Source organism: Musa acuminata, chromosome BXJ2-9, assembly GCF_036884655.1.
Source record: "Musa acuminata AAA Group cultivar baxijiao chromosome BXJ2-9, Cavendish_Baxijiao_AAA, whole genome shotgun sequence".
Taxonomy (NCBI): Eukaryota; Viridiplantae; Streptophyta; class Magnoliopsida; order Zingiberales; family Musaceae; genus Musa; species Musa acuminata.
Window position 1 is genome coordinate 5,421,285 of NC_088346.1, and position 13,446 is coordinate 5,434,730.

The following is a 13,446-nucleotide window of genomic DNA, read 5'->3' on the forward strand; positions in this document are numbered from 1 at the left end:
GTGTCCACTTTTATCCTTTGCCCCATATTTCAATCATCTGTTTCTGTTTATTCTTGTGTGAACATATTCCATTTTTCCCATTGCATTTCTTCTCCATCATTATCTCCTTCCGTACATCAATCATCTAGAAAATCTAGAGGCTTTGGAAGTTATGTTTCTGAGATATAAAAATGAGTTGAAGTTTCAGGTGATATGCTGCATCGATCTCCAGTTGCTATGAGAGAGAGTACAAGTGGCGAAAACGTGATCCAGTTTTCTTCTCTATGTTCCAGCCTACCGACTCTCTATGCTCCTCGAGTCGAATGGATGGCTGCATGCGACATCCCTGACGTCTCTTCCTCCTCTTCCTCTCTGCATGTCACTGCAACTAAATGCAAGGGATGGAGCCTAACTTGTTCTTTCCATCCATGCTTTCCTTCGCGTTTATAATCCGAAGTGTCTTACAGCTCCACGCGTAAAAGAATCAAAAGGTCAACCGCGGTGGCTTTCCCCACGGAAAGAACAGACCAAACCGGGCCACGCGTCTCCCCCTCCATTTCCATCACATGCAATCGAACCCGAATCCAAACACCACTTCTCCTCGTACGAATCTTCCGAGCGACTTCGGCGACCAACACCGTCGGCAAGAGCACGAACGAACAATCTCCGAAGCTTATCCCAGTGACGTGCATGGATCGTTCACCGAGGACAGCAGATCCTGTGGAAGAAGACATCACCGTGGACCCGAAGCAACAACTGACTGAGACAGAGAAGTAAGAGTAGAGGCACAATGCACAACCTTTTTGTGTGTGCTCTCCCACCAACTAATCCAATTAGGCATCTAAACATTTCCTGTCGTAGATTATAATACAAAGTGCTGTCGGTCGGCACAAATATGTCTACATGTTTTATCCGAGGCGCAATGGTACCGAGATTCAACTCAGAGTTGACTTTTGGGTTTCCCACTACTGTTGGGCACATCACGGCGGAAAGAGAGAGAGGAACAGCCCCACCATTTCTACACCATAGATAGACAGACTTGTGGTTGAATCAAAGTTGAGCCTAACACGCTACGATCTGGCTTTCCATTAGGAATAAACAACTCTTGAGATTGCATTCTTGTCTGCTACATCAGGATACAAGTTAGGCCAGAAAAAAGGTTGCATTTTATAGATAGACTTGTGTGTCGCATGCATGAAAGAGGACCCGACTCCCTCTTTAGGCCAGTATCATCCCTCGTCAAAGACAGCACCATCTCTCTCTCTCTCTCTGAATTCTTAGTAGTCCCATCTCTTGGAACCATGATAAGGCATTCATTTGCACTCCAGAGATGTAGAACACAGAAGAGAGCATCAACTTCTTGCCTGGTACCGTCTTTTTGACCCAGCATAGTCGAGGAGAAGTGCTGCTGCCCTCTGAAACCCTTCTTTAGACACCCACCAGATTATGTGGGTTTCTGGATCTGGTAGGACCCACAAGATCACACTGAAATGGATCAGATGTCTCATTATATTTCAGGATTTCTATGTCATACCTGCTCCCTTATCCACTCAATCCTGGGCTGGGCCCCATAAGAGCCCAATCACTGTGGTCCAAACTTCTCTCTCTCTCTCTCTCTCTCTCTCTCACTGTAACCAGTGAAATATGATGCTGATTGCTGAATTCTCTCAAAGTCAAATCCAAACTTTTCTCGACGTCCAGTTGAGGAGCATCTTCATCTCCTCCTTTTGATCCATATTTATATTTGTACTCTGAGTCACCAGTCAACAATGGCCTGCCATGTCCATACAACAAGAAAGATCAAATCCGGTAGGAAGTGGTAATTGGTAAAACAGGGGACTCAAAGTGGGGAAGGTAAATATATGAAATGACAGCTGCAGGAATTCTAAGTGGTGAAAAGCTGTCGTGAGAGAGAGAGAGAGAGAGAGAGAGAGAGAGAGAGAGAGTGGTGGTGGTGGTGGTTTAGTAGGAGTGCAGCACTACCAACCAGTGTGGAAAATGTTGTGAGTTCTATTGTTAATTAATGATCAGCACATCCCTGGAATTCTCACTAGATTCCTTCATGTGAGTTTGCAGCATGAAGGAATACATAGTTCATGCCGGAATATATTCTCCAAGATGCAAGTTGATCGAAAGCAGAGAAGGTAGAAAAGATGAGCATGTTCTATGGCAAGCCTTGGTGATACCCTTCAGGTGGACTTCAGATGAGTTGTGCCAATGATTGCTATGAGGAAATCGAAGAGAGGTTTGTCACAGCAGTGCCCAAATGGAAAAGAACATTTCTTGGTGATGGATGCAAGTATTCCTTTGGGATCAAAGGTGATGATCATATCCCACTACTTGCATGGAACGATAACCATTTTTGGGGGAAATCAGTAGCCTGATAAATGTAATATCACGAGTGTCCTCTTCAAGAGATTTCAGGAACATGTTCTGTTTGCTGGGTTGGACAAGACAGAAGCTGCTGCTGCTGCTGCTGCTTCTCACAGAGCATGAACACCAAAAATGATTTGTCTGTGTCAGGCGATTTATGCCCGTTGTCAGATGGAACAAGGTTCCTTCATATCCATGTCAGCCTTCTAAGGGAATCAAATATGGATTCTTCGCTTTCCATAGATCATTCGATCTGAGAGGGGATTCCCACAGCAATGTCCAAATGGATCTGTCCATGAAGTCACGCTGCTGCTGCTCTTTGACATCGCTCATGTTGTTCAAGTGGAATGGACGTAAATATTCCCCAGGATCAGAAGAAGGTGATCGATTACATCTCACTACTGTAACTAAGCATTTAGCTCCTTCTACAACATTGCAACCATCTTTCTTGGGAAATCAGCAGCATGATAAATGTCCCATCACATTTGTGCTGCTAAGAGGTATCAGGAACATATTCTGCTTGCTGGATCGGACAAGACAGAAGCTGTACAGAGCATGAACGCCAGCCAGAATGATTTATCTGTATCGATACAATATATGTCCATTGTCAGGTGGAACAAGGTTCCTACCTATCTCCTTCTTCCAGAATCAAGATGGTAAAGTTAAGGTTTCACTAACTCGGTGGAAAATTCAAGCTGATCATTCGATAGATGCATGCATCATCTGAGACTCCTCCATTGTTTTGTTTGGAACTAGCAAATCTACCAGCCACCAAATAATGAATGATGTGCAGAGAAGGAGGATTGAGCTTTATGACAAGTTCTAAGTTGGTATTATTTCAGTTCATGCTCATCAACCAGGTGATTGACACAATCGAATGAAGTGTTGTGGTCTTCCAAGAATTTTGTGTATGGGGGGGGGGGGGGGGGGCACATTTCTTTTGCTGCTCTCCCACTTCACACATTCAAAGGCACAGCAAAGTCTGAACCTCCAACAGAGACTCCCATTAGCCATAGGACTGTTCAAACCATAAATCTTTCCACCAATGAGGACCATATCACAGCAACAAAAAAGCCGCACCACCTCTCCCCACCTTCCTCTCACCCTCCACAGCACACTATTATAAATAACTGCATCAGCTTGCCTTGGGATAATTGGAGCCCTCTTGGAAGGGGAGGTTTACCTTGTTCTGTTGGTTGTGAGCTTTCCAAGGGATCCTCTTCTGCTGAGGCAGAGGAAAGAAGGTGTTATTGTGTGAAGCAAGAGGCATGGACATTCAGACAGGTCATACTTCCAAGGGGGATTCCATGCATGCTGGAGTCTTTGTTGATTGGAAAGGAAAACCATGCAAGCCCAACAAGCATGGTGGCATGAGAGCTGCTGTCTTTGTGCTAGGTCTTTCTCTCTCTCTCTCCCTCTCTCTCTGAAGAATTTCTTTGCTGGATATCAGTAGCCACTCTAGTTGCTATTTATTTTGAGGAAGTCCTTTAGCTTCATAGCAACATATTGGTAGCTAAACTTGTTGGTCTGTACTTTATTGGAATATACAAGGCATCTGCCTGGTGCTTAGATTCAGAAATCCTGAGATGGTCTTTGGTTGCTTATTGTATTATGATTAGAGAAAATGATTGAGTTGCCAAAGGTAGCTTCTTTGGTGTTTTTGCTCACTACAGTTCTTCCTGTTCTGCAGCCATTCAAGCATTTGAGATCATGGCAATTGCTGCAGTTGGGAACAACCTCATCACATATGTCTTCAATGATATGCATTTTCCTTTGTCCAAATCAGCCAACATAGTGACCGACTTCATAGGCACTGTCTTCCTGCTGTCTCTGTTTGGTGGATTCCTCTCGGATTCTTATCTGGGGAGCTTCTGGACCATGCTGGTTTTTGGATTTGTGGAACTATCAGTAAGTCTCATTTCTCCTCATGCATCATCATTTCTTTGGCTTTCAGTTTATGAAGGAACATTGATCTATAGTCTTCCTATTATTCTGGCTATTCATATAACACAAATGAAGTTTGACACCACAAAAGGTGCCCAATGAAACTTGTTTGGAAGGCAGATGATTCCTTTTGCATACAGCATCCTAATTCACAATTGGAACAGTAGGAAACAAACCACTCTCACCTCTTTGAAGTAGATCTCATTTAATATGAAAAGATGCAATCCACTACAGACCAGAGAAGATAAGAAGGAAGAATGTTCCAAAAGAACAGAAAGAAACATGTATTGGTGCTTCTCAAAATGAGTCTGATCTCATTGGTTTCTGGGCAGGGATTCATACTTCTATCAGTCCAAGCACATCTGCCACAGCTGAGGCCACCACCATGCAACATGATATCCAAGGAAGAGCAGTGCATGGAGGCCAAAGGCTTCAAGGCCACCATCTTCTTTCTTGCTCTCTACTTGGTGGCCTTGGGAAGTGGTTGCCTGAAGCCTAACATGATCTCCCATGGAGCTGACCAGTTCAGGAAAGAAGACCCATGTCACTCCAAGAAGCTCTCCACTTACTTCAACACAGCCTACTTCAGCTTCTGTGTAGGGGAGCTCATTGCTCTCACTGTCCTTGTTTGGGTGCAGACAAGGTCAGGGATGGATGTGGGCTTTGGTGTATCAGCAGGTGCCATGGCAATGGGGCTTGCCATCTTAATCTCTGGTGCCTTTTTCTACAGGAATAAGCCCCCCCAAGGCAGCATCTTTACTCCAATTGCCAGGGTATGATCCAACACTTCCATTTTCTTGCACAGCACAGTCAACTGATCCAAGCAAATGCTTGTCTGTAGGATTAAGATGCATAAACTGATTACTCCCTAATTACTGAAAAATCTTCAGTTAATTTCAATCCTTATGATTGAGATACAGAAAAACAAATTCTTTTATGGTGCTCCTGTCATTTTCAGAAAAAGGCTAAGAATCTATGGCATCACCATATACATCATCTCTGTTAACTTTTAACCCTCAAGTTGGTCAGGTTTCCAGGACTAGAAATTTCATATATATTGGGGGACAGATAATTCATGATTGATTTGATAGAGTGATTGATGTCAGCATGTAGATTCTTTAGCCCATCACCAACAAAAGATATGTCAACTCCAAGAATTTATTCGACTAGTGTTTTGGAGCCTTGTGATTGTAGTTTTTGTCCAACATAAAAATTTTTCCAGGTGGATGAACAGAGCCTACAATCTATCTGTAGATCTGAGTTTACAGTGGCCTGAAACTTTCATCATTTAGGATACTTGTCATGACAACAAATCATCAATACCTGTAAGCATTTCTTCTTACTCTCCAAAATGACCAATGATAAATCTCTCTCGAACCTTTTCTTTAGCTAAACCAGAACAGATGGAGACTGTTCCAAGCCATGATGTTATTACTGTGTGTGTGCCATAGATATAGAACATCAACTTCAAAACCATGCACACATCTTGTTCTGACCTTTCTCAGTTTGGCCCTGCAAAATCATTGTGCAGGTCTTCGTAGCTGCATTCACCAAGAGAAAGCAAGTCTGCCCATCTAATTCTAGTGATGTTGAACCCTCTTCTTCATATGTGGGCAACCTTCCACGTACCAACAAGTTGAGGTGAGCAATGCACACAACCTTACAACCTTTAAGATCTCTCTGATCATACATCCGTAATGGCAGCCAGTTTGCTTGTGATGAAGGTTCTTGGACAAAGCCTGCATCGAAGCTCGGGATGGCAGTGGGATGAAGGAGAGCTCATGGAGACTCTGCACTGCTGCCGAAGTCGAGCAGGTCAAGATCATCATCTCGGTGATCCCCATCTTTGCATGCACCATCATCTTCAACACCATCCTGGCGCAGCTGCAGACCTTCTCCGTGCAACAGGGGAGCGCCATGAACACCCGCCTCGCCACCTCGTTCCACGTCCCCCCTGCGTCGCTCCAAGCCATCCCCTACATCATGCTCATCGTCCTCGTGCCGGTCTACGAGACATGCTTCGTCCCCCTCGCCCGGAAGCTCACCGGGACGAGCTCCGGGATCACCCCCCTGCAGCGCATCGGCGTCGGCCTCTTCGCGGTCACCTTCTCGATGGTCGCCGCCGCCGTGATCGAGAGGAAGAGAAGGGAGACGTACGTCGACTCCGGCGAGCTGCTCTCCATCTTCTGGATCGCCCCGCAGTTCCTCATCTTCGGGGTCTCTGAGATGTTCACGGCCGTCGGCCTCATCGAGTTCTTCTACAAGCAGTCATTGGCGGGCATGCAGTCCTTCTTGACAGCCATGACCTACTGCTCCTACTCCTTTGGGTTCTACTTGAGCTCCCTTCTCGTCTCTCTCGTGAACAAGATCACATCGAGCTCATCCAGGGATGGCTGGCTCAGCGACAATGACCTCAACAAGGACAGGCTCGACCTCTTCTACTGGCTGATGGCTGCCCTCAGCCTCCTAAACTTCCTCAGCTACCTCCTCTGTTCAAGATGGTACTGTAGCAACCAATCTCCATCAGCTGATCTACCACCAGGTCCCCATGGAGAAGACATTAACCACCTCAACTTCACTTCCTCCAAGCATGTTGCAGCCGATCAGGACATTCTGTAAAGAGCCATCACCTCTTCCATGATTCTTTATCTGTACTCTTGAGCTTGTATCAGGATAGGTAAAAGAAGAGGAAGCATGAGATGATCATGTCGATTCCACACCAAAACACTTAGTGCTGGTAAACTTTTTCTTTGTTTAATGCTTGGCTTGGCTGTGATGCATCACACTTCCACACCAATGTCAGGTCTAATTCCATCAGCAGCATTCTCCTGTCTTCTTCTCTTTCGTGGTTGTTCTCATCAGAGAAGGCATCATCAGCTACGCTGTGAACAAAACAACAAATTGAAGTGGTGGATTGGCACATCACAGCACAGCTGCTGTTGAGGTGATTTAAACAAAGTGTGTTGTGGGTTGATGAATGGAAACTCCACCAGAGGAGCAAAGCTCCAATGCATCAGCAAAGGTACCTTTCTGTGCCAGACATGCTGCATACACATAGGTCCCATCCAAGTCCAAACAAGAACTGCTTGCCATTATCATGTCACTCCTTGTTTGTGGATAGAAAATTGATGTGTTACTGATCTGCCAGATTAGCTTTTCTTATGAAGATCCATATTCTAGAAACTGGCATAGTTGTTGAAAAGTAATATACATCCAAGCAGATCAAACATAAGATACAAGAAGTCTTGTTTATATCAATTTATGTTTTTGGATGGTTTGAAATTTGGAAATGAAGTTTTATGCATCTCCTAGTAATGCATGGGATTGTGTTGTTCTACTTGGTAATGAATATGTACCTATCTCATTTATTTTAGATTGAGGGATCAAAATCTTGTTCTATAAATTTTACATGCAAATTAATAGTTAAATATCACTAATAATTATATTATAGTGCAAGGGACAATCTACTTTTAATTTCCGGCATCACTTAGAAGAATAAGACCCAATCCAGGATTGGTAGATCACCATAAAGGATGATTCTATAATGATACCAAGGGTGTATAAATTGGCAAGTTTAAACATGGTTTTTGTTGCTAATAACAACCATATTATAGGGTCCCATACAATCTTTTGACATCCATAATTGCCTGATTCCTATAAATTATTTCTTTTACAGATTTATACACCTGAATCAGCATCTTGTACATCCATAATCTATAAATTTATCTGAGAGTATTTTCCAATTTTAAGATTCCTTTATAACGATTTTTAAATGGGGAAGCATGCCTTACACCATTTAATATGATATGAACCAACAATGTAGTTACCATGTTCATCAGATATCTACAATCACCAAGAGGAGATGAGCTATGGACAAATATACCAAAAGATTAAAAGCTAACAATGACTGCACAAAATACATGATGCAAACCATATAGATGCAAGTGCTAAGTAGTTCTTCCCATATATGAGGAAAAATTTCTCATAGTGAAATCTAGAATCTATAACTAGCCGAAAACTACTAGACAAATGCAACCATGGAACCGGCCGATGAGATTTCACAGGTAGACACACATTTTCTTACTCTCGGCACGCATTCTGAATTCTTCGGCATCCTTCTTAGCTCTCTCCAGGTTCGCCCTTAGCCTATCGATCTCTTTGCCTGACCTCTTTGTGGCTTCCTGCGAAATCTTCTCTGCTTTTAGGCGTGCAGCTTGCTCTTCGGCCAACAGTTTCTTGAGTTTCTCCACGGTTTGCATTAGCTTATGCTCGACCTACAAAGGAGCCAGAAAAGGAACTCAAAAGTGATATACTGTCATAAAGAGAAGACAACAGAACGAAGTGTCACAGATCTTAATGAAAACAAATTAATGCAGAGAGCAATTGATGGAGCACCAAAGTTCACTCATGGAGAATAAAGCCCATGAAGATATAATCATCAAAGAAAAATATCACAGCCAATTGCTGCAAATCTAGATGAAGAACTCTAATAAAGGGTGCAGTTTTATGTGGAGTACACTATTTTGGCTGGAATACGTGAGTAACAATACCCAGGAAGAATATTATTTTCAAAACATAAGTCACACAGGAAAGACTGGTAATGCCAAAATGTTTGAGAAGGCTTGAGAAGTACAAACTACAAACGTGAAACTTTCGATGGGCACACAAAACCAGTATGTTGTTATAAACAATGACGTCGTTAAAGTGTATTTATCACAAATAGCAAAATCCACCTCAAAGTGGACAATGATGGATTAAACTAATGTCCATGTTCTATAAACAACACAAGAGATAACATGTAATTGCAGCTTGCAAGTTGTTTACACAAATCACATAAACAATTAAAACATTATCTGCAAACACATTTCGAAATGAGAAAACTGCAGAATCAATATCACAACCTATACAGCAGGATCACGATGATTGACCAAATATGTTCTTCACATTTATGTGCCACAGAAAAACTTCATGCTTAAATCTATAAGTCTAAAACCATCGCCAAAACAATGCTAATTCGAGGAACCATATGAATTAGATGTGATGGAATTTAGAACAAACAGCACACTTGTAAACATAGTTCGAGTTATGCAATAATCCAAATTTATGGTACTTGTGGAAGCTCCTATAGAGGCTCCATATATTATTTCTCAGTCAGTCCTTTCAGTTGTATATATAAAAATATAGATAGATTTCCGTTATCTGTACATGCAAGTAGCATCTAAGTGTGGTGTCTTCATTAGACGCTTCTCTTGCCGGTGAAGAACTCTGATTCCAAGCATTTTGACCAGCCATAGAATCTACCCATAAAAAACGCTTCTGATTTAGATGCTACTTGTGCTGGTGAAGAACCCAGCAATATATGAAACCATCGTACTTTACTTCAGTGCAACTAAAACTTGTGGCTATTCAAATAAATTCAATAAATACTTTTAATGTATATTTCTGGTTATCTAGGGTCTATTCAGATTTCAGACATCACAATGGTATTTCAATTGCATCAAATCTACGGCAATTGTCACTAGAATAAACTGAAAATCAGCCTTCTTGCTTGTTTCCAGAAATTTAGATACGGTTTCTTTTGGCAGCTGATGTAATGAAATACATATGTGACAGACTAGAAAGTTAAAGACATCAGATTCATCGTTTTACATGTAGTATACAAGTCAATTTCTATCTGACTCCACAAAGCGATGTTAGTATAGAGATATTCTGAAAAAGGAACAAATACAATATACCATTTCAGTTACTCGTGCAAGCTGATCATCATAGGAACTGTATATTTCTTCCTTCAATGCAGATATCTGTTGCTCAGAATATCCTTTCATAGATTCAACCTCTTTCTCCTTGTGCTGGAGCCTCAAAGCTCCTTCCTGTCCCCAAAGGGATAAAAGAAGTAAATAAACAAACAAACAAATGAAGAGACAATCAAAGACTTATCTACATTGTCATAGTTTTTTTTTTTTTAAACAATACAATTTAGTGTCATAAATGCGAAGGTGCACAATTGGCTCCTTACCTTAAGTTCATCAAACAGCTTATCTGAAAATGGTTTTCCGCCATTGCTTGCGATGACAGAATCCACAAGATATAAAAGTCCTTGCATCTGCTTAGCTCGTTTGGTCTCATCTTTAGTCTTGTTATCAAAAAGCACAATCCTATTTTTACAGGATTCGAGAAATTTCTGAAAGAAGTTCAGCAACAAAATAAAACAAACAGACTGCATTAGCACTTTAAGAATACTTATGTTTCTTCAAAACCAAATAAGTTGGCAGAATCAGAGCGTGACGACACAAAGATCGTTATCATCCATAAGTGACATCTCACAAACATAATGCACAGGCACCTTATTTAACATGAGATTCATATCATAGGCCTACCTATGACAATTATTCTTCTCGAATACATGCATGACCATATGAAAGAACTTGAATATTAACTGAATAGGCAAAAGAAGAAAGGAAACCTGTAGAGACTGATGCTTTGTACAACCTATGAATTCCTTGAGAGTTTGGTCACAGCTTTCCAGATCATCTCCACCAGTAAAAACTGCAATCATATAGTCAAGGATTTTCTCACCGAAAAAGGTTTTGAGACTTTCAATTGCAGACTCTTCTTCGGGTGAGAAACGCGATCTAGCAGAAAAAACCATAAGTATTGCATGAATGCCATCCTTTGCCAAATTTACACATCGAACAATCTCTTTGCCGGTGGCCTCTGATTCATCAGAATTATCAAACAGTCCTACAAACGCAAACAATGATGTTACCAAGAACAAAAGAAGACACTTGTGGAATGGATATCAATCATAGATAATATAAGCTTACCCGGTGTGTCAATGACATTCACAATCCGACCATCCTGCAACGTAGTGCTTTGCAATTCACAAGTACTCGTCACGCCAAACAAGCTAAGCCTTGACAAGAATGCCTCTCTGCCCAGAATACTATTGCCAGTTGCACTTTTTCCATTGCCAGTTTTTCCAAAAAGAACAAAAGTATTAACAGTGTTAACCGAGTTGGTGAAGTCCCGGTCATCATCTATGCTGCTTCTACTCATTGTTCAACACGAAAATCTGAAATTACCAATAACAGAAAAAGAAAATGAGAATCAAATACAAAAAGTTCAATGCCATCACAAAATACCATTTTGATCATTGCTCAGAAAAATACATAGAACAGTCAGATCACAAGGGGGGGAAAAAAAAATCAAAGATATAAACTTCTGATTCACTAGGCAATCAATTCATCCATAAAGATGTCAAATTTTATCACTAAATGATACAATAAATCTTTAAAATAGCGAAAAAGTTAGAGAGCATATTGGTGCACCATCAAAAAATGAGGAAGCATGTCAGATTGTACAATATAAGAAAACATAAGTAAAACCAACATCTCATATAAGTAGACATCAAAACAAGATTGGGAGAAAAAAAAAAGAAAAGAAAAGAAATCATACCGAAAGATGGGATCTTGAAAAGGGCACAGCCAAGGACATTAAAAAACCCTAAAAATTGAAATCCATCAGTTTCGATTACACGACAACGGGGCACAAACGATCTTGGAATCAGCTGGAGAAGAGGAGGGTGTCGACCGCAAATATCGAATTGAAGTCGAGTAGGGAATCGATGAGACGGCGAAGCCGCGATCGAGGCGACAGCGACGACAGCTTCTTTTATCGGGCAAAGAACGATACTTTGCCGGATAGGATAGAATTCTGAGTCAGAGCGGTTGAGTTCTCCAGTTGATGCGACTCGTCCAACGGACTCGTTTGCCCACCACGAGGTGACTCGGCCTTCGGCAATATATTAATTTTAATTTATAAAACGAAAAGAAAATTATTGTGCTTATTGATTTCTTTTATTTAAAGAGGAAAAAAAGGGAATAAAAACCATGATATTTGTTTTTTTTCACGATAAATGTGACATCACTCAGAGAAAGCATGTAATGTGGCCCCCATCGATTTCTTGATAGATAGGTCTCATTCCCTCAAATGTTTCACGAGTTATTTGTTGATCGAAGCTTTCTCAAAGGCAGCAAATCTTTGTGGGGTTCACTGTAGATTCGTTTCTCCCTATTGTTGCATAATTCTTTGCATTTTAGCAAATTTCATCTCTCGCCGACATCTTTTAATTTTGACACGTGCAGATCTCTAAGATAAAAAAACCTTAATTACTGATAATAATATTTTTAATTTAATTATATTAAAAATTTAAATTTAAGTGTTATAAGTCGACGATAAACTTAAAGTTAATAGACCATTTATCTCACATCATCGACGTTAAAATCAATCTACGATCATGATTTTAATATAATGAATAAAAATTTATTTTTTCTTGAAAAAACATGATTCTATTTATCTGAGAGATATCTAATGATGACATAAAACCTCTCCAATTTAATTTTAGAACCATATCAGCAAACAAAGCAAACAGATAAACAAGAAATTGGACCACAGATAATTAAAACCATGATGATGGGACTTCGAATAGCAGCTCAAAAGATGGAGGTGGAGTCATCAAGTGCACATTGTTTTCTTCCTCCACAAACATAAATGCTTTGGCAGATCTCTTTGTCTTGCTTGTGGTGTCATCAGGAAATAGTTTGGAGTCCAGCAATCTATGAACACAATTCAAAAAGAGATGAACTTGATCTTCTTCCAAAGAAGAGACACACACAAAACACAGATGTGGGTCACTGCCAAAGAGTTCATGTTTCTGCTTCCAAGTTGATTCCAGCAACATAAATATCTGCTGATTTTGCTGATCCTAATGAATAGTTAAATCTACTGAAGTTAGTACAAATCATCAGTGCCAATAGTAAGCTTTAGAAACAATAATTTTCATTCACAGTATCTATCTATCTATTTCAAATGTTTGCAATGTGACAAAGGCAAAAAAAATAGTACACTGTAGAATTGTTTCTCTCTCTCTCTCTCTCTATCTATCTATCTCACTAGTGATCTTAGCTGTCCCAAGCTGATCAAATGTCTCATTCAGTTTAGTTATAGCAAGCATTCAATCATACTCAATCTCTTATAATTTTGTGGTCAGAAAAGTCAGATTAGAAATCCTTTACTGAAGTAAACCACCACTTAATGACTTTATGATTTGTATATCCAAGTTGTTTCAGTAGAAAAGAATCCTTCATAAAA

General features: G+C 40.6%; 2 protein-coding genes across 3 annotated transcripts; one reads left to right on the forward strand and one right to left on the reverse strand.

Annotated features, from left to right (window-relative positions):
• Window positions 1–3,352: 3,352 nt before the first annotated feature.
• Window positions 3,353–7,129, forward strand: LOC103997462 (protein NRT1/ PTR FAMILY 4.3). The gene is made up of 5 exons (XM_009418690.3): window positions 3,353–3,747; window positions 4,043–4,260; window positions 4,629–5,069; window positions 5,828–5,937; window positions 6,021–7,129. Exons 1-5 carry the CDS (start codon window positions 3,621–3,623, stop codon window positions 6,913–6,915), a joined length of 1,791 nt encoding a protein of 596 aa, XP_009416965.2. The 5' UTR covers window positions 3,353–3,620; the 3' UTR covers window positions 6,916–7,129.
• A 1,037-nt stretch (window positions 7,130–8,166) lies between these two features.
• LOC135622766 (immune-associated nucleotide-binding protein 9-like) lies at window positions 8,167–12,031 on the reverse strand. 2 transcript variants are annotated; one of them, XM_065124920.1, is made up of 7 exons: window positions 11,887–12,020; window positions 11,752–11,799; window positions 11,121–11,368; window positions 10,760–11,037; window positions 10,313–10,477; window positions 10,032–10,166; window positions 8,167–8,570 (listed from the first exon to the last, which is right to left on the reverse strand). In XM_065124920.1, the coding sequence occupies exons 3-7, from the start codon at window positions 11,350–11,352 to the stop codon at window positions 8,355–8,357; spliced, it is 1,026 nt and encodes a 341-aa protein (XP_064980992.1). In that variant the 5' UTR covers window positions 11,353–11,368; window positions 11,752–11,799; window positions 11,887–12,020; the 3' UTR covers window positions 8,167–8,354. The 2 variants fall into 2 exon arrangements, with proteins under 2 accessions (XP_064980992.1, XP_064980993.1); XM_065124921.1 differs by lacking the exon at window positions 11,752–11,799 and having other exon boundaries at window positions 11,887–12,031.
• Window positions 12,032–13,446: the final 1,415 nt, after the last annotated feature.

Coding starts and splice junctions, on each gene's coding strand:
- LOC103997462 (XM_009418690.3), top strand. CDS start 3,621: ATGGACATTCAGACAGGTCATACTTCCAAGGGGGATTCCATGCATGCT. Junction 3,748..4,042: donor AGCTGCTGTCTTTGTGCTAG/GTCTTTCTCTCT, acceptor CCTGTTCTGCAG/CCATTCAAGCATTTGAGATC. Junction 5,938..6,020: donor CCACGTACCAACAAGTTGAG/GTGAGCAATGCA, acceptor CTTGTGATGAAG/GTTCTTGGACAAAGCCTGCA.
- LOC135622766 (XM_065124921.1), bottom strand. CDS start 11,352: ATGAGTAGAAGCAGCATAGATGATGACCGGGACTTCACCAACTCGGTT. Junction 11,038..11,120: donor GAATGTCATTGACACACCGG/GTAAGCTTATAT, acceptor TTGCGTTTGTAG/GACTGTTTGATAATTCTGAT. Junction 10,167..10,312: donor AGCTGTTTGATGAACTTAAG/GTAAGGAGCCAA, acceptor CTTTGGGGACAG/GAAGGAGCTTTGAGGCTCCA.